The sequence below is a fragment of the Gorilla gorilla genome, chromosome 19, assembly GCF_029281585.2.
Source record: "Gorilla gorilla gorilla isolate KB3781 chromosome 19, NHGRI_mGorGor1-v2.1_pri, whole genome shotgun sequence".
In the NCBI taxonomy this organism is placed as follows: domain Eukaryota; kingdom Metazoa; phylum Chordata; class Mammalia; order Primates; family Hominidae; genus Gorilla; species Gorilla gorilla.
The window spans coordinates 74500994-74520695 of NC_073243.2; the positions used below are offsets into that span (position 1 = coordinate 74500994).

The 19702-nt window shown below is 40.2% G+C and overlaps 1 protein-coding gene across 2 annotated transcripts in view; it reads right to left on the reverse strand.

Annotated features, from left to right (window-relative positions):
• Positions 1–19702, reverse strand: part of WDR70 (WD repeat domain 70) — a 364079-nt gene that overhangs the window by 339503 nt on the left and 4874 nt on the right. Inside the window, exons 4-5 of one of the 2 annotated variants that reach the window (XM_031003468.3) lie at positions 17426–17546; positions 12969–13164 (exon numbers count right to left, since the gene is read on the reverse strand). In XM_031003468.3, coding sequence (XP_030859328.2) covers positions 12969–13164; positions 17426–17546 — 317 coding nt within the window. The remainder of the gene's footprint in view (positions 1–12968; positions 13165–17425; positions 17547–19702) is intronic. The other variant, XM_031003469.3, reaches the window with a different exon arrangement.

Sequence of the window (19702 nt, forward strand, 5' to 3'; positions counted from 1 at the left end):
AAAAAGAAAAAAAAAGAAAAAAAAAAAAACTAACAAACTCCAAGCTGGGTGGACTCACATTCGCCTGTAGTCCTAGCTACTCAGGAGGCTTAGGCAGAAGCACTGCTTGAGCCCAAGAGTTTTAGACCAGCCTGTGCATCATAGCAAAACCCTATCCCTTAAAAAAAAAAAAAAACACTAGTGGACCCCTTTCTCAGAGAAAATGAATGGGCAAAATAGAGATTGGTGAAGTCTGAAACATTTATGCATCAGGTCTTCTATATATTTGCCTATTGTGATGAAAGATTTGACATGTCTTTGAAAAAATATTCTGAATTACTGATAAAGCCACTGCTAACTGACGAATGAATTATAATACTTGTGAAAAATAACGGGAAAGAGTGAATAACTAAAACATTCTCTTAAAAAAAGCCAGTTTCTCGGCCAGGCATGGTGGCTCACGCCTGTAATCCCAGCACTTTGGGAGGCCGAGGTGGGTGGATCACCTGATGTTCAGGAGTTCGTGACCAGCCTGGCCAGCATGGTGAAAACCCGTCTCTACTAAAAATACAAAAATCAGCCGGGCATCCTGGCACACACCTGTAATCCCAGTTACTCGGGAAGCTGAGGCGGGAGAATCGCTTGAACCCAGAAGTCAGAGGTTGCAGGGGGACAAGATCGCACCACTGCACTCCAGCCTGGGCAACAAGAGCAAAACTCCATCTCCAAAAAAAAAAAAAAGTAAGGCCAGTTTCTCACATTTGTTAGTGGGAGCAAGGAAAAAGGCAGTTTCTATACCTTCATTTCCCTTATGAGTGCTTCAGTGATCCTCAGTATAAACAAACCTGACAGATACAGAGTCAAGCTTGACAAAAATCTCGGCTGAGGCTAGTTTTTTGGAATCTTCCCTTAATAAAATAAACCAAAAAGATTACATCTCATTTCCGAAGAGAAACAGTAGAATAACTACACAGCAGAACCAGACACAAAAGAATTCAAATGAAATTCGGCCAGGCATGGTGGCTCATGCCTGTAATCCCAGCACTTTAGGAGGCCGAGGCGGGTGGATCACCTGAGGTCAGGAGTTCGAGACCAGCCTGACCAACATGGTGAAACCCCATCTCTACTAAAAATACAAAAATTAGCTGGGCATGGTGGCAGGTGCCTGTAATCCCAGCTACTCGGGAGGCTCAGGCAGGAGAATCACTTGAACCCAGGAGGCGGAGGTTGCAGTGAGCCAAGATCACACCATTGCACTCCAGCCTGGGCAACAAGATGAAACTCCATCTAAAAAAAAATAAAAATGAAATTCATGCATGTTAATACTCTGACCAAATCTTAAGAGTTTAAAGATTGCATTAGTACCAATAAACTTTACACTTTTTATTCCTTTGGAGAAAGGTAGCTAATGTTCACAAGTATGAAATAAAATCAAATAAGCACACATGCTATATATATTATATATAATACACACACACACACACAAACACACACACATAATATTAAAGAACTATTCACAATGGCTAAAAAGACCCAAAAAAAATCCAAAGTAAATAAATAACTTGTCATTGCTATAACTGAAAGCAACAAATATTGAATATAGATACTCACTGCTTAGTTGCTAGTTGCCCCTTATCATCCATTCTTTGTATTGGAAGCATTAAATTTTAGGTAGACTCCTGGCCTCCAAAAAAGAGAAACTATTACACTTCTCAAGTTAAACAAAGATACAAAGTTCAAAATGAGGAGGCTTCTTTATCCTTATCCCTCTACCTTCTTTTTTCAATTTTTTGAGCCAAGTGTCTCGCTCTGTCTCCCAAGCTGGAGTGCAGTGGTGCGATCTCAGTTCACTGGAACCTCCACCTCCCAGGTTCAAGTGATTCTCCTGCCTCAGTCTCCTGAGTAGCTGGGATTACAGGCGTGTGCCACGACACCTGGCTAATTTTTTAATATTTTTAGTAGAGATGGGGTTTCACTATGTTGGCCAGGCTGGTCTCAAACTCCTGACCTTAGGTGATCCACCCACCTCAGGCTTCCAAAGTGCTGGGATTACAGGCATGAGCCACTGCGCTTGACCTTGTCCCTCTACCTTCTTACTGACAAAAATGCAAAATTAATGGCTACAGCTACAGCATCTAACTTGAAGCCTCTATACTAAAGATGGCAGAAAAAAAGACAGACGCAGACGAGATCTGAGATATCCTGGACCTGCAAACTAGTTCTATTCCATTTAACTCCTTATTCATTAATGTGAGGGAGAGAAAAGACTTCTATCTTGTTTAAGCCACTGTTGTTTTGCATTTTCTGTCACTGGCAGCCAAATTAATAATACACTAACTAATATACACTTAAAACAGGCTCCACACTCAATTCCACAGGCTTCTAAGTATGGGAGGCAGCATCATACTGTAAAAGCATGGTTAGGCTAGGCACGGTGGCTCACCTGCCTGTGGCTCACACCTTTAATCTTAGCACTTGGGGAGGCCAAGGCAGGAGGATCTCGTAAGGCCAGAAGTTTGAAACCAGCCTAGGCAACATGGCGAGACCCCATTTCTACAAAAACAGACAAAAAGCGTAAAAGGAAAAAAAAAAAGCACAGATAGCCTACGTGTGCATAACAACTCTGTCACTTAATAGCTAAAGTAGGCAAATAAATAAATTGGACTAATTATTGAACCTCTGTGGGAAAAATTTGAGAAATATTTACCAATTATTTAGTGGTTCTGACTTATTTCAATTTTTTTTAAGATGGAATCTCACTGTCACCCAGCCTGGAGTACAGTGGTACGATTTTTAGCTCATTGCAACCTCTGCCTCCCAGGCTCAGGTGATCCTCCTGCCTTAGCCTCCTGAGTAACTGGGACCACAGGTGCTCACCACTACACCCGGCTAATTATTTTTTGTATTTTTGGTAAAGATGGGGTTTCGCCATGTTGATCAGGCTGTTCTTGAACTCCTGAGCTCAGGTGATCCAGCCCCCCTTGACCTCCCCAAGTGCTGGGATTACAGGTGTAAGCACTACACCGGCCTGACTTACTTAAATGTTATGTCTTGAAAAGCTTTATACTATTCTTTATATTCAGGCCCATCTCTCCCTAACTTTATTACTTTTGAGACAGTCTCACTCTGTCCCCAGGCTGGAGTACAGTGGCAAGATCATGGCTGGCTCACTGCAATCTCAAACTCCTGGACTACACCTAATTATTTGTTGTTATTCCTATTGTGAAAAAGTTATCTTTCACATTTAACACTTTAAACTGAACATTATTAAATGAATCTAACAGTTTTGGTTAGTTCCTTTTGTTTCAGGTAGAGTCATATAAACTACACCAATATTCCCACCTCTTCCTTATAATGCAGTCTTGATCATTTTAGTTTAACTGGCAAAAATGTCTAGGATAATATTAAATAATAATATGATTGTTACCTCTGTTGCTCCTTAATTATGTACAACACTGACTGTTGGTATGATGCATGAGTGAATTCCTTCAAATGATATGAAAGTTTCCTTTTAGTTTAAGTTTTTTATTAGATATCATGTTAAATTTGTTTTTCAATTCCTCTTTTGCTATCCTACTGAAATAAATGACCTTAATGATAATAGCTAACACTGAACACTTTAAATACTAGATACTATTCTAAGGGTTCTTTATACATTCATTCACTCATTTAATCCATCCACATAATCTGAGTGGAGAATTTTATCAGTCCCATTTTATAGAGGAGGAAAGACAGACACAAAGAGGTTAAATAATGTGCCCAAAATCACACAGCTTTAAAGTGAAGGAGCCCTATCTGGCTCCAGAACTCACTCTCTTAATCACGATTCTATATTGCATCCCTGTATCTATATTTTGCTCCTTTTTCTACTATAGTAGTCAAGAATGGAATGGAAGCTGGGAGACTTTAGTGGCTACTAACACTGAAGTCATATAGGATTAGACTAAAGTGGTAGTAATGGAGACAGAGAATTGGAGAGATCTGGTAATATGCCTTCAAGACAGAGCTAGTAAGACTTAATGGATTGGAGATTGGATGTGAGGTATGAGGGAAAGAGAGGAATGATGGCAACTAGGTTTTTTGGCCTACCCATAGCCTAATATTTAAGACTCTGTCTCTCATGTTTTATATTAATTAACTTAATTTGTTTTCCTTAGTTTTCCAGTTTCCCTTCTTTCTTCCTAATCTATGCATTTCACTTCATTAAATCCTTTTTTGTTTTTGAGACAGAGTCTCACTCTGTCACTCAGGCTGGAGTACAGTGGTGCAACCATGGCTCACTCCAACTTTGACTTCCCAGGCTCAAGTGATCCTCCCACCTCATTCTCCTGAGTAGCTGGAATTACAGGTGCACACCACCACACTTGGCTTTTTTATTTTTTGTGGAGATGGGGGTCTCACTACATTGGCAAGGATGGTCTCGAACTCCCGGGCTCAAGTGATCCTCTTGCCTGAAGCTCCTAAAGTGCTGAGATTACAGGCGTGAGCAACTGCGACCAGTCCATTAAATCCTTTTTGAGACGAGGTAAAATAAAAATAAGCTTATTTACTAGTACTTAAGACTTATTCTATATTCATGTTCAATATTGTTTCCTTTGGGTCTTTTTAATCTGTTCTAGATTTTTGAATTGAGGTCATAATTGCTTTATAATGAGGGACAATTAACTGTTTATAGCACCAATAATTGTTTCTGATTATGGGCACAGCTATGGTCAATGTGGAAACTGGAAACATATAAAAAAGTATGAGTCAGGGCCAGGCACAGCGGCTCACACCTGTAATCCCAGCTACTCAGGAGGCTGAGGCAGGACAATCGCTTGAACCTGGGAGGCGGAGGTTGCAGTGAGCCAAAATCGCGCCATTGCACTCCAGCCTGGGCAACAAGAGTGAGGGTCTGTCTCAAAAAAAAAAAAAAGTATAAGGCAAAAAAATATATATTATCCTCATTCCCACAATCTAGAAGCAAGCAATGGGAGTACTTTGTTCCACACATATCTATTGTTTAAATTACTAAAATCATACTGTCTATTCAGTTTTACATCCTTTCCTAGTGCTACTAAAAACCCTTATTAAACATGTTTAGTGACTTCATAACATTCTACATGACCACAACACAATTTACTTCTCCTTCTCCCTATTACTAGGTATTTATATTCTTCCTAATTATTCTAATATTTTACATACGTTGGTATTTTCAAACATTTTCAGACTTGGAACTCTTTCATCAAGAGAAAGCTCTGAGGAAGCCTAACATAAAAATAGAGCTGACCTGGCCAAAAACTGATAGGAGGGACCCCATCTCACCATACCACACCCCCAGCAGTAATCCCAAAACATTCAGAAAACCACAATTATAACTACTAATGTGATAATTATTTTTGTGCATAAAGCTTTGTCCAAATCTTTCATTACTTCCTCTGGATAGAATCCTTAAAAGGCTATTGAGTGTAAAGGAAATGAACATTTTCAAGGCTCCTGATACTAAATAATAAAGTTTCAATAATAAAAGCAATAACTTACAGAAGGAACAGGATTGAAAAATAAATTAATTAAATTTGATTTAAAAAAAAAACTGTCAGAGCTACAGGCTCAGTTTCCAGAATATCTACATGTTCATGGCCCTTCTGAGAATATGATTATGATTTAACAGGTGTAGTTAATTCAGGCACTACAAGGATATAAAAATGAACGAGATTCAAAAAACCAGGAGCTTATGGCCTCTGCCATGCCATCTTCAAAAGAAATTAAACACTAATGCTTCAGAGACATTAACATGCACATATTATAGAAAAAAATATTTTTTCATAAAATACTGATCAAAATATATTAACTCTGAGCTATATGAAAGGGTATATGAAACCTTTAAAGTGGCTTCACTATCATAAAAAAAGCAATAATTTCATTCCCTTTTTTTAATAAGATATTTTATAAGCAATATCCCATATCCTTAGGTATCCATGAGACATGATACAGATCATAATCTGCAGAGGTACCCTAAGTTACCCTATGACCCCAACTGTGATTAAGTAAACAGCACAACTAGACTGTGAAGAAATCCATTAGAATTACCTGTGGAGCCTTTTATTATAAATAATACAAATTGCAGGAGTTAAGGCAAGTTCCACTACAGTTATACTGAATCAATCTCCAGAGTACAGGACCTAAGCATGCATACTTTTTAATTGCACCAAAGCTGATTCTTACATTCAGATTAAGAAACACTAGGTTAGCTGGGTGCAGAGGTTCACATCTGTAATCCCAACACTTTGGGAGGCTGAAGTGGAAGGATCACTTGAGGCCAAGAGTTCAAGGCCACACAGACAAGAGAGCAAGACCCCACTCTACAAAAAATATAAGAAGTAGCCAGATGTGGTTGTATGCACCTGTAGTCCTAGTTACTCAGGAGGCTGAGGCAAGAGGATCACTTGAGCCCAAGAGGCTGAAGCTGCAGTGAGCTATGATTACACCACTTGAATGAGAGTCAAAAAAATTCACTGCACTCCAGCCTGTTTGAAACAAGACCCCATCTTTAAAAAAAAAAAATTAATTTTTTTAAAAAAGTTAACACTAGGTTAAAGAAAGGTTCTTTTTTAAAATATTACCCCATTAATTTCAACAATATTTGCTAAAATATCTAGCCACTCCACTATGTGAAATTGGTTGCTTTCCTATTAAATATACTGTCAAAAATGCCACAGTGATTATGAACAATAAAAAACTCAAATTGGATTCAGAAATCACCAGGTGGAGTCCTGCCCTGCTGTGGTGGTGTTTTCCCTCATTCAGGGAATTAGTACTATTAGTTGCAATGTGACTTGTGTTACAGATAGTTTAATCTTGCTGCAGTGGGGAAAGGGGATTAAAACAGAAGATCCTTGAGGCAAAGAGACCAGCTAAGTGGCTACAGCAAAAGTTCAAGTGTGACAAAATAAAAGCCTAAGTTTTATCTTAGATGTGTTGAATTTACAATATGGTTGGAGTTTACATATGAACATAATTCATGAGTGGTTAGAAAGATAGATTGGGGACCGGGCACAGTGGCTCATGCCTGTAATCCCAGCACTTTGGGAGGCAGAAGCAGGCAGATCACTTGAGGCCAGGAGTTCAAGACCAGCCTGGCCAACATAGCGAAACCCCATCTCTACTAAAAATACAAAAAATTAGCCAGGCGTGGTGGTGCACACCTGTAATCCCAGCTACTCAGGAGGCTGACGCATGAGAATGGCTTGAGGCCAGGAGGCAGACATTGGAGTGAGTCAAGATCGTGCCAGTGCACTCCAGGCTGGGTGGCAGAGCAAGACTTTGACTCAAAAAAAAAAAAAAAAAAAAAACGGAGGGAGGGAGGGAAGGAGGGAAAGAGGGAAGGAAGGAAGGAAGGATGGATTTTACATGCTCTTACCTGTAGAAGCTACAAAAGTGGATCTCATAAAGAGAGATTAGTGACTACTAGAGGCTGGGAAGGTTCGGGGGCTGGGAAAGATGAAGAGAGGCTGATTAACAGGTACCAATATATGGTCAGATAGAGAGAATAAGACCTAGTATTCAAAACATCAGTAGGGTGACCACAGTTAACAATAATCTTATTGTATATTTTAAAACAGCTAGAAGAGAATAATTTGAATGTTCCTAGCATAAGGAAGAGACAAATATTTAAGGTGATGGATATCCTGGATATCCCAATTACCCTGTTTTAATCTGTACACATTTTACGAATTTATCAAATTGTCATATATAACCCAAAAATATACATATTATTTATCAATTTTTTAGAAACTAAAACTGTCATAATCCAGCAATCCCACTAATGAGTATATATCCAAAGGAAAGGAAATTCACATTTTGATACCTGCACTCCCCTTTTCACTGCAGCACTATTCACAATGACCAAGATATGGAATCAACCTACGTGTCCATCAATAGATGAATGGATTTAAAAATTTAATACACACATACACACACACACACACACACACACACACACACACACACACACACAAATACTATCTGGCTAAATTTAGAAAGTATAAAATCATGTCACATGCAGTAACAAACATCAGTTTACAGGACATTGTGTTAAGTGAAATAAGCCAGGCACAGAAAGATAAATACCACATGTTCTCATTCAGATGAAGCTAAATAAACTGATCTCATAAAAGCGGAGAGAATAGTAGAAACAGAAACGAAAGGGTGAAAAGGGTAGGAAAAAGAGGGGTATAAAGAGAGTTTGGTTAACAGATACAAAATTACAGCTAGACAGAAAGAATAAGTTCTAATGTTCTATAGCATTGTAAAGTAACTATAGTTAACAACTATTTACTCCATATTTTCAAAGAGCTAGAAGTGAGAATTTTGAATATTGCCAACACAAAGAGATGATCAATGTTTTAGGCAATGGATATGCTAATCACCCTGATTTGATCATTACACTCTGTATACAGGTGTGGAGGATCACACTCTACCCCGGAAATATGTACAATTATGTCAATTAAAAATAATCTGTCAATTAAAAAAAATCCTTAAAAATATAATCTTGGCCAGGCACAATGACTCATGTCTGTAATACCAACACTTTGGAAAGTCAAGTTGGCAGGATGGCTTGAGCCCAGGTGAGACCAGCATGGCCAAGATGGTGAGACCCCCACCTCTACAAAAATTTTAAAAATAAAAAATTTGGCCTGGGTGAGGTACAATTTCATGACCATAGCTGTACTTATACACATTTGGGCCTTCGCTATAGCAATTTTTTTCTGGCTTGCAATATGCTTCTTTCTTCCCTTCTGTTTATCAGCCATTAGTCAGCCTTGCAAACCTGTATTAGCTCACACAACCGTAAACAAAATACCACAGACTGGGTGACTTAAAACAATAGAGATGTATTTGCTGACAGGTCTGGAGGCTAGAGGTCCACAATCAAAGTATGGACAAATGTGGTTTCTGGTGAGACCTCTCTTCCTGGCTTGTAGACGACCACTTTCTGCTATGTCCTCAAAAAGCCATTCTTCCTTTCCCATGGGAGAGGAGAGGAGTTAGTGCACGCTTTCTGGTGACTCTTTATTATAAAGACACTAATTCTATCAGATCAGTGGAAGTAACGTAGACAATAAGAGAGTACACTTTTCTGTAGAGAACTTAAAAACAATGATAAAATCAAGCAAAGATAAGCCTGCTTTTTATTATCACCTGGTGATGGCAATTATAAACAATGTTAGTTTAGACACTACTTCATGTTCTTTTTGCTATGGTTCCTATCAAGTTTTAATAACATATATGTGAACTTCAATTAACATATTTGTATTACTTATCTTTTAATAAACACTGTATTCTGGCCAGGTGCAGTGGCTCACACCTGTAATCCCAGCACTTTGGGAGGCTGAGGCAGGTGGATCACCTGAGGTTAGGAATGCAAGACCAGCTGGGTCAACATGGTGAAACCCCATCACTACTAAAAATACAAAAAATTAGCCAGGCGTGGTGGCAGATGCCTGTAATCCCAGCTACTAAGGAAGCTGAGGCAGGAGAATCACTTGAACCCAGGAGACGGAGGTTGCAGTGAGCTGAGATCACGCCACTGCACTCCAGCCTGGGCAACAGAGTGAGACTCCATCTCAAAAATAAATAAATAAATAAATAATAAAAATAAATAACCACTGTATTCTACACAAAGTTAATCTGGAGAACTCCCAGTTATCTGCACCACACACATGCACAAACACACTCACCTACTCGGGTCCCTACATACTGTTTTTCATGGTTCAGAATCATTCAAGCTCATTTCAAGGGTAATTTCATATCTCCAATCCCTGTTGTACTACGTGTCTGCATTTAAATACTAGATTCAAAATAAACAAAGATTAGAAAGACAAAGAAACAAAATGCTAAGCAAATCCAATGCTGTTTTCTATGAATGCCAAAAGAAAAAACAAAAGACATGGTTGGCAAAAGAATTTAAAATGGTAAATGTTTGAATACCTCCATTGTTTTCACCAAAAGCATTCTAAAGCAATGGATCATTTAATGGCAATGTTTGACATCATTTAGCCATTTTCTCTGATTTTCAGAGAAAAAAATTTAGAAGTTTTTACCAAATATAAAATGAATTTTCTGTAAAAACACTTCCATGAAAAAAAATTTTTTTTGAGACAGTCTTGCTCTGTTGCCAGGCTAGAGTGCAGTGGTGCAATCTCGACTCACTGCAGAGTCGGCCTTGCGGGTTCAAGCAATTCCCCTGCCTCAGCCTCCTGTCACCATGCCTGGCTAATTTTTTTTTTTTTTGTGTGTGTGAGATGGAGTCTCGCTCTGTCACCCAGACTGGAGTGCAGTGGCGCCATCTCGGCTCACTGCAAGCTCCGCCTCCCAGGTTCACGCCATTCTCCTGCCCCAGCCTCCCGAGTAGCTGGGACTACAGGCGCCCACCACCATGCCTGGCTAATTTTTTGTATTTTTAGTAGAGATGGGTTTTCACCGTGTTAGCCAGGATGGTCTCGACCTCCTGACCTCGTGATCCGCCCATCTCGGCCTCCCAGAGTGCTGGGATTACAGGCGTGAGCCACTACGCCCAGCCTATTTTTGTATTTTCTTAGTAGAGTCAAGGTTTCACCATGTTGGCCAGGCTAGTCTCAAACTCCTGACCTCAAGTGATCAGCACTCCTCAGCCTCCCAAAGTACTGGGATTACAGGCGTGCGCCACAGTGCCCAGTCAAAATATTTCAACCTACAGATATTTAAAAGCCACTAGAACTGATAAAAGAAAAAATATACAATCAACATTGCAATTTCTGGAACTTACTGTAAAACAAAAATTTTAATGAAACTGCCAAATTTATTCTTATTTTATTCTTGTTTATTTTCTTAATTTTACATATGCACACACATGAATGCATGTGCATGTGTGTGTATATATACTATAGATCTGTTGTTTCATGTGAAAGAAAAATGTACAAAATTGAAATTAGAAGCTTTATTTGATCAACTACAGACAGACGCAAATTGACAAATTTGCTGTACTATGTACTGAGAAGGAATACGCAAAGAATACCGATTTTGACAGTCATTGACAGATTTACAAAAGCTGTTGCTTTTCTGATTACTTTTCATTTCATTTCATAATTATTACTAAACATAATTCATCACATAAAGAAGGGAGGTGTTAAAAAATTATCTACCCCAAGTGCGGCCGGGCACAGTGGCTCACGCCTGTCCCAGCACTTTGGGAGGTCGAGGCGGGCAGATCACGAGGTCAGGAGATCGAGACCATCCTGGCTAACACGGTGAAACCTCATCTCTACTAAAAATACAAAAAATTAGCTGGGCGTGGTGGCAGGTGCCTGTAGTCCCAGCTACTCGGGAGGCTGAGGCAGAAGAATGGTGTGAACCCAGGAGGCGAAGCTTGCAGTGAGCGGAGATGGCGCCACCACATTCCAGCCTGGGTGACAGAGTGAGACTCCGTCTCAAAAAAAAAAAAAAAAAAAAAATTATCTACCCCAAGTGTCAAATACAAATGTAGACCATTTCCTTTAGCATTCTTTCCTTTTAGTATTTTGGAGATTATATCTTTTTTTTTTTTTTTTTCTGACACCGAATCTGTCACACAGGCTGGAGAGCAGTGGCGCATCTCGGCTCACTGCAACCTCTGTCTCCCGGGTTCAAGTGATTCTCCTGCTTCAGCCTCCCGAGTAGCTGCGACTACAGGCGTGTGCCACGATTACGCCTGGCTAATTTTTGTATTTTTAGTAGAGACGGGGTTTCACCATGTTGGCCAGGATGGTCTCAATCTCTTGACCTCATGACCCGCCCACCTCAGCCTCCCAAAGTGCTGGGATTACAGATGTGAGCCACTATGCCCTGCCGGGCAATTACTCTTAAAACTGTAAACTTATATACTTGGCTTAAACTAATCTAAGGTTAACCGGTATCTCTGGCCTCCTCCCAAATAACATTTACAAAGTAATGAACTCTGATTTCACTCTCCCATCTTCTACTTCATTGTTGACAATAATTTTAGATCCAGTTTGCTCTTAAATCCTCCCAAATTTACCCATCATCATTATTATTTGCAGACAATGCATACGTAGATTTTTTTTTTTTTTTGAAACAGAGTTTTGCTCTTGTTGCCCAGGCTGGCGTGCAATGGCACAATCTCAGCTCGCTGCAACCTCCGCCTCCCAGGTTCAAGCAATTCTCCTGCCTCAGCTTCCCAAAGTGCTGGGATTACAGGTGTGAGCCACCACACCCGGCCGCATACGTAGATTTAACAAAATGTTTTATCCATTGATTTCTTTTTAACACATTGCTTTCTGCTCTCCATTTATTATTTTTTAGTTGTTTTCTTCCTCCTGAAGTTCTTTCAATACAGACTGTCAGTAATAAACTCCACAGTCATTTTCCTCAGGTTTTTTGCGGGGGGTTGGGGGGGCGGTTTGAGACAGGGTCTCACTCTGTCGCCCAGGCTGGAGTGCCATCTGTCGACCTCACTGCAACCTCTGTCTCCTGGGCCCAAATTATCCTCCCACCTCAGCCTCCTGAGTAGCTGGGACCACAGGTGCGCACCATAACACCCGTCTAATTTTTGCATTTTTGTAGAAACAGAGTTTCGCCATGTTGCCCAAGCTGGTTTTCAATTCCTGAGCTCAAGCGATCCGTCCACCTCGGCCTCCCAAAGTGCTGGGATTACGGGTGTGAGCCACTGTACTGGCCTTTTTCCTCGGTTTGGTTTTTTGTTTGTTTTTTGGAGATGGAGTCTGGCTGTCTACAGGCTGGAGTGCAGTGGCACAATCTTGGCTCATTGCAACCTCTGCCTCCCAGGTTCAAGCGATTCTCCTGCCTCAGCCTTCCAAGTAACTGGGATTACAGGTGTTAAGCCATCATGCCCGGCCTTTCCTCAGTTTTTAAATTGGCTCTTACTCATGAAAAACAGTTTAGCAGAACTGATCTCTACAGTACTTTAAAGATATTACTCCACTGAATTCTTAAATTACCACTGAAATACTTACTTCCTCTTCCTCCTCTTCCTCTTCTTCTTCCTCTGCTTCTTCTTCTTCTTCATTAAGAGGTGGAGGTAAAGGACCGAGGATATCTTCCTCCATAAAATTAACTGGTTTTCCTACCATTTTAGGGGGTAAAGGAGGGCCAATTAACTCATCATCAGAAGAGTCAGAACTCTGTTCACTTTCACTGCTGCTCGTATCCCTGAAAATACAGAAACAGAAACTCTTTGCCTCTGCTGCAATGAAGAGCACACTTTGGAAATAGTATTCATTTCTCAGGATACTTTTCCTCTCCTATTAACAATTGGGTATTTTTTAATTTTTTTAAATTTGTAGTTCAAACATTAAATGTTTAATGCCAAATATTTTATCTTAAGAAAGTTAAAAAAAAAAGCTATCTGTCTTACGCAGTCAAAAATAAAGGGTCACAGCAATTACATGTTAGACAGCCATTAGACCATTAGCACGCATAAAGAGACAGGTGAGACTGAGTGCAATGGCTCACACCTGTAACGCCAGCACTTTCAGGGACCAAGGCAGGTGGACTGCTTGTGCCCAAGAGTTTGAGACTAGCCTGGGAAACATCGCGAGACCCTGTTTCTACAAAAAAATAAAAATTAGCCAGGTGTGGTGGCATGTGCTTGTGGTATCAGCTACTCAGGAGACTGAGGTGGTAGGATCACTTGAGTCCAGGAGGTCAAGGCTACAGTGAGCCATGACTGCGTCACTGTACTCCAGCCTGAACAACAGTGAGACCCTGTCTCAAAATACAGATATATAATAAAAATTTAATTTAAAAATTTTAAAAAGAGGTGAACAAGGAAATACAGAAGAAAAACTACAAAATAGTAATGGACAAAAACCACTGAGATATCCAGTGCCTCAATTAACTATATTTGAATCCAATCCCTGATTGCCACAGTAGCAAATAATGCCAGTCATGTAAGGAGGTTAATATTACTCCCAAAATGTTTCAATATAATTTCCGAAATACAAGTTATTTCTAACGGCTAATCCAAGTTTCCTACATTGCCAAAACATTAAATGTAGCATTCTTGCATTCTAAAAACACCATACTCTAACCAGGGGTGTCCAAGGGAGAGAATACAGTCATGGGTTCTTATTTTGTTTCTGGTTGTCCAGTGAAGCCATTTCCTCATCCCTCTTTTCTACTTATCACTAGAGACAGAAACTAAAAACCACGGCTTCAGGATGCTAAAAGTCTAAAAGAAAACAACAACAATATAACGCAGGTTGGACAGGCTTGAGAGTCTAGGGCATATCATACTGATTCCCAAGTGGTTTCCTATCCACCACACCCGAGGACTATTATACACTCTCACTAAGGTCTCTAGCAAACACCTGTAAGCATAGCCCTCACCATCCACCACCCCTCCACGTGCCCCCAGAGTTGAGAATTCAGCATTCTTAATTGTATCAATTAATCTTTCAAATATTTGATAAGATTAAAAGTGTCACTGCCTTCTAATGAAGTATCTCTGGTATGTAAGCTCCAGGAAAGCATGAATTTCTGTTTTGTTCTAGCATCTAACATATTTCTAGTATCTAAAAAATGCTTCACCTATAACAGGCACTCAATATTTACTGACGGAAAAACATAAGATTTTTCTTTTTGTTTTCATCTAGGTTAAAAATCGAAAAGAATATATTCTCACATTTAGGTTACCCTTAAACAGAGGTATATGAACTAGCAAACCTCCATAAAAATCTGAGTTTCTACATTTGAGCCACTGCGTAGCTCAAATCTCCACTCCAAGGCCTTCTTTCTAATTGAACAGGTTAAGTTTGGTTCACAACAAGGTCTTTGCTCTTGTAGTTCTGTCGGCTGACTTACCCTTCCCATAGATTGTTACACGGCCTCTTTCTCATCTTTGGAGTTTCCTCAAATGTCTCCTCCTCAAAGAAGTCTAAGGGCACACTCCTTCTAAACTTTCAGGCACACCACCACTTCCCATTACCTTAAGTACCTTTGTTTATCTTCATTACATGCCTGCTAAGTTATTTTATTTGGTTATTTAGTTGTCTGTTATCTATCCCTTCAAATACTCCCACAACAACGTGAGCTCGGTGAGAACAAAGGTCTCAACTGACTTGCTAATTGCTATATCTCAGTGCCCAAAACACTGTGTAATCCACAGTAGATGCTCAGTACGTAATAGTTGAACGACTAAACAAATTTATATTAAGCTATTCATACTCCAAAATTTTCCCCCTTATGATTAATGCACAAGTTTCCAGCTGCACTGGTTTAAAACAGATTTTTTTTTGTTTTGTTTTGAGACAGAGTCTCACTGTAGAGTCCCAGTGCATGATCTTGGCTCACTCCCTGTCCTGGGTTCAAGTGATTCTCTTGCCTCAGCCTCCCAAGTAGCTGGAATTACAGGCATGAGCCACCACGCCCAGCTAATTTTTGTATTTTTAGTACAGACAGGGTTTCATCATGTTGGCCAGGCTGGTCTCGAACTCCTGACCTCGTGATCCACCCAGCTCGGCCTCCCAAAGTGCTGGGATTACAGGCATGAGCCACCTCACGCAGCCCTCAAGTATCTTTTTTAACCACAACAAAATAAAACCAAAATCAGGCCAGGCGCAGTGGTTCACGCCTGTAATCCCAGCACTTTTCGAGGTAGAGGTGAGCAGATTGCTTGAGCTAAGGAGTTCAAGACTAGCCTGGGCAACACTGTGAACACCTGTCTCTACAAAAAAATACAAAAATTAGCCAGGCATGGTGGCACACACCTGTAGTACCAGCTACTTAAGGGGCTGAGGTGGGAGGATCACTTGAGTCTGGGAGGCGAAGGTCGCAGTGAGTTAAGAATGTGCCACTGCACTCCAGCCTGGGTGACCGAGTGAAACCCTGTCTCAAAAAAAATTAAAAAATCAATAACAAGAGGAACCTTGGAAATTGTACAAATACATGAAAATAAAACAACAGGCTTCCAAATGACCAAAGGGTCAATAAAAAAAATTTTTTTTTAATTTCTTGAAACAAAAGAAAATGGAAACAAAACATCTCAGAACCTACGGAAAACAAAGAAAACAGTACTAAGAAGGACATTTACAACAATAAACACCTACATAAAAAGTAGAAATACATCAAATAAACAACCTAATGATGTACCTCAAGGAACTAGGCAAAGAATAAAGCAAACCAAAAATTATTAGAGGAAATAAAAAAAATCAGAGCAGAACTACAAATGACATTGACACTAAAAAAAGAATAATAACGCCGGGCGCGGTGACTCACACCTGTAATCCCAGCACTTTGGGAGGCCGAGGCGGGTGGATCACAAGGTCAGGAGTTCAAAACCAGCCTGGCCAACATGGTGAGACCCAGTCTCTACTAAAAATACAAAAATTAGCTGGGCATGGTGGTGGGCACCTGTAACCTCAGCTATTCAGGAGGCTGAGGCAGAGAACTGCTTGAACCCGGGAGGTGGAGGTTGCAGTGAGCTGAGATGGTGCCACTGCACTCCAGCCTGGGCAACAGAGTGAGACTCCAACCCAAACAACAAAAAAAAGAATAACAAAACATCACTGAAACAAACGTTGATTTTCTGACAAGATAAACAACATCAATGTGTTAGGCCATTGTTGCATTGCCAAAAAGAAGTAACTGGGATGCCAGGCACAGTGGCTCACACCTATAATCCCAGCACTTTCGGAGGCCAAGGCAAGCAGATCACGAGGTCAGGAGTTGAAGACCAGCCTGACCAACATGGTGAAACCCCATCTCTACTAAAATACAAAAAAAATTAGCAGGGCATGGTGGCCTACACCTGTAATCCCAGCTACTTGGGAGGCTAAGGCAGGAAAATCACTTGAACCCAGGAAGCAGAGGTTGCAGTGAGCACAGATCAAGCCACTGCACTCCAGCCTGGGCGAAAGAGCGAGATTCCATCTCAAAAAAAGTAATAACTGGAGGCCAGGCCCAGTAGCTGACACCTGTTATCCCAGGACTTTGGGAGAATGAGGCAGACAGATCATGTCAGGAGTTTGAGACCAGCCTGGCCAACATGGTAAAACCTGTCTCTACTAAAAATACAAGAATTAGCCGGCCGTGGTAGTGCACGTCTGTAGTCCCACCTACTCAGGATGCTCACGCCTATAATCCCAGCACTTTGGGAGGCTGAGGCGGGCAGATCACCCGAGGTCGGGAGTTCGAGACCACCCTGGCCGATATGGTGAAACCACATCTCTACTAAAAATACAAAAATTAGCCAGGGGTGGTAGCGCATGCCTGTAATGCCAGCTACTTGGGAGGCTGAGGCAGGAGAATCATCTGAACCCAGGAGGTGGAGGTTACAGTCAGCCAAGATCACGCCACTGCACTGCAAAGGGCGATAGAGCAAGACTCCGTCTCAAAAAAATTAAAAAAAAAAAAACTCTATAAACACCTAGAAACTGATAGTTTAATAGAAGTCCTTCTGAAAATCAGGCACCTGGAAGATGATTTGGAGCAATCTCTGACCACATTTGATCTTGAGGATGTTGGCTCAATATCTTCATTTTGTCTTCTTAATTCTTTCTCTCTGTTCATTTCTTCCTCTTTTTCTCTTGCTTCTGAAAAGATTAAAAAAAGATTAACAAAAAAATTCCAACAGTTACAATTCAAAATATGTTAGTATTAGAAAGGCTAAAAATTAACATAGTCACAAAGATATAACTTAGAGTGTTAGCAGTAACAGCAAAAAATTATCAACCACAGCCACTGGAAAACAGTATGGTGGTTCCTCAAAAAGTTAAACATAGAATTATCACGTGATCCAGCAATTCCACTTCTGGTACATATCCAAAGAAACTGAAAGCACAGTCCAAAAAAGATACTTGTATACCCATGTTCATAAGAACATCATTCACAACAGCTAAAATGTAGAAGCAACCAAAGTATCCATCTGTAGATAACTGCATTAGCAAAATGTGGTATATCCACATAATGAAATACTGTTCACCCAAAAAGGAAGGAGATTCTGCAATATGCTACAACTTGGATAAACCTTGAGGACACTATGCTAAGTGAGATAGACCACTCACAGAAAAACAAAAAGACAAATATTGTATAATGCCACTTACATGAGGTAATCTAGAGTAGTCAAAGTCAGAGACAAAAAGTAGAATGGTGGTTACCAGAGGCTAGAGGGAGGGGGAATGAAGAATTGTTTAATATGTATAGAGTTTCAGTATTACAAGATGAACAGTGTTATAGAGATGGATGGTGGTGATGGCTGCACAACACTATGCACTTAAATATTAAGATGGCACATTTTATGTGTATTTTATAACAATTTTTAAAATTAGAAAAAAAATTTATCAACCTAAATGGCCAATGTGGTAAAAGAATTGAACGAAATTACTGCATAGCAATATAATATTAACTGCAGATAATAAAAATAGTGATAGAAAACAGAAATCTGGGAAAATATTAACAGATATGCTAAGCAAAATTAGCATAATGTAGATGGTGATATATTTTTTAAAAAGTATTCAAAGGTGAGATTTTAGGTAATTAACTTTCTAACGTTTTAAAACATAAATTTAGCACTTCTTGGCCAGGCGCAGTGGCTCATGCTTGTAATCCCAGCACTTTGGGAGGCCAAGGTGGGCAGATCACCGGAGGTCAGGAGTTCGAGACCAGCCTGACCAACATGGAGAAACCTCATCCCTACTAAAAATAAAAAATTAGCCAGGTGTGGTAGCGCATGCCTTTAATCCCAGCTACTCGGGAGGCTGAGGCAGTAGAATCGCTTGAACCCGAGAGGTGGAGGTTGTGGTGAGCCGAGATTGCGCCATTGCAGTCCAGCCTGGGCAGCAAGAGCAAAACATCATCTCAAAAAAAAAAAAAAAATAACAGCACTTTTTTTCTGAATTTCCTACACTAGAATTTTGGTCAGAGACTAGCTATCAAAATCATAATAAAATTTATACTACCCAGGTGTGGTGGCTCACGCCTGTAATCCCAGCACTTTGGGAGGCCGAGATAGGCGGATCACGAGGTCAGGAGATCGAGACCATCCTGGCTAACACAGTGAAACCCCGTCTCTACTAAAAATACAAAAAAATTAGCCAGGCATAGTGGTGGGCGCCTGTAGTCCCAGCTACACAGGAGGCTAAGGCAAGAGAATGGCGTGAACCCGGGAGGCAGAGCTTGCAGTGAGCCAAGATCGTGCCACTGCCTTCTAGCCTGGGCGACTGAGTGAGACTCGGTCTCCAAAAAAAAAAAACCAATTTATATTATAGGCTGCTCTGTCTATAAAGTAGCCATTCTTTTATTCCTCTACTTTCCTAATAAACTTGCTTTCACTATATTTAAAAAAAAAATACATTAATTTTCTAGAGTTGTTTACTCTAGAAAGACAAAAAAATATTTAAAATATTAACTTTTTTCCCTCTGATAATCTCACTCTACAATTGTGGGGGCACTAGGAAGAAAAAGGATTATGTATGAATAGTTTGGTTCTCAATTGCCACCATCCTCAATAACCTGAGATAATCTTTAACATTTTTTTCCTTCACTTAATAATGAAATACAATACAATCCAAGTTGAGCAGCAGCAAAGGACACTTATCAAGTGGAATGTTGTATTCTTTAGGGTCTTTAGTTGCTGGGACATGGAGGATGAGGAAGAAGCTTACCCAGCAAACATCAACAAGGAACTACATAGTCTTTCATGTCAAATATGGAAGACAAAACCCTCCAGGAAGAGGTAAGGCAAATATTA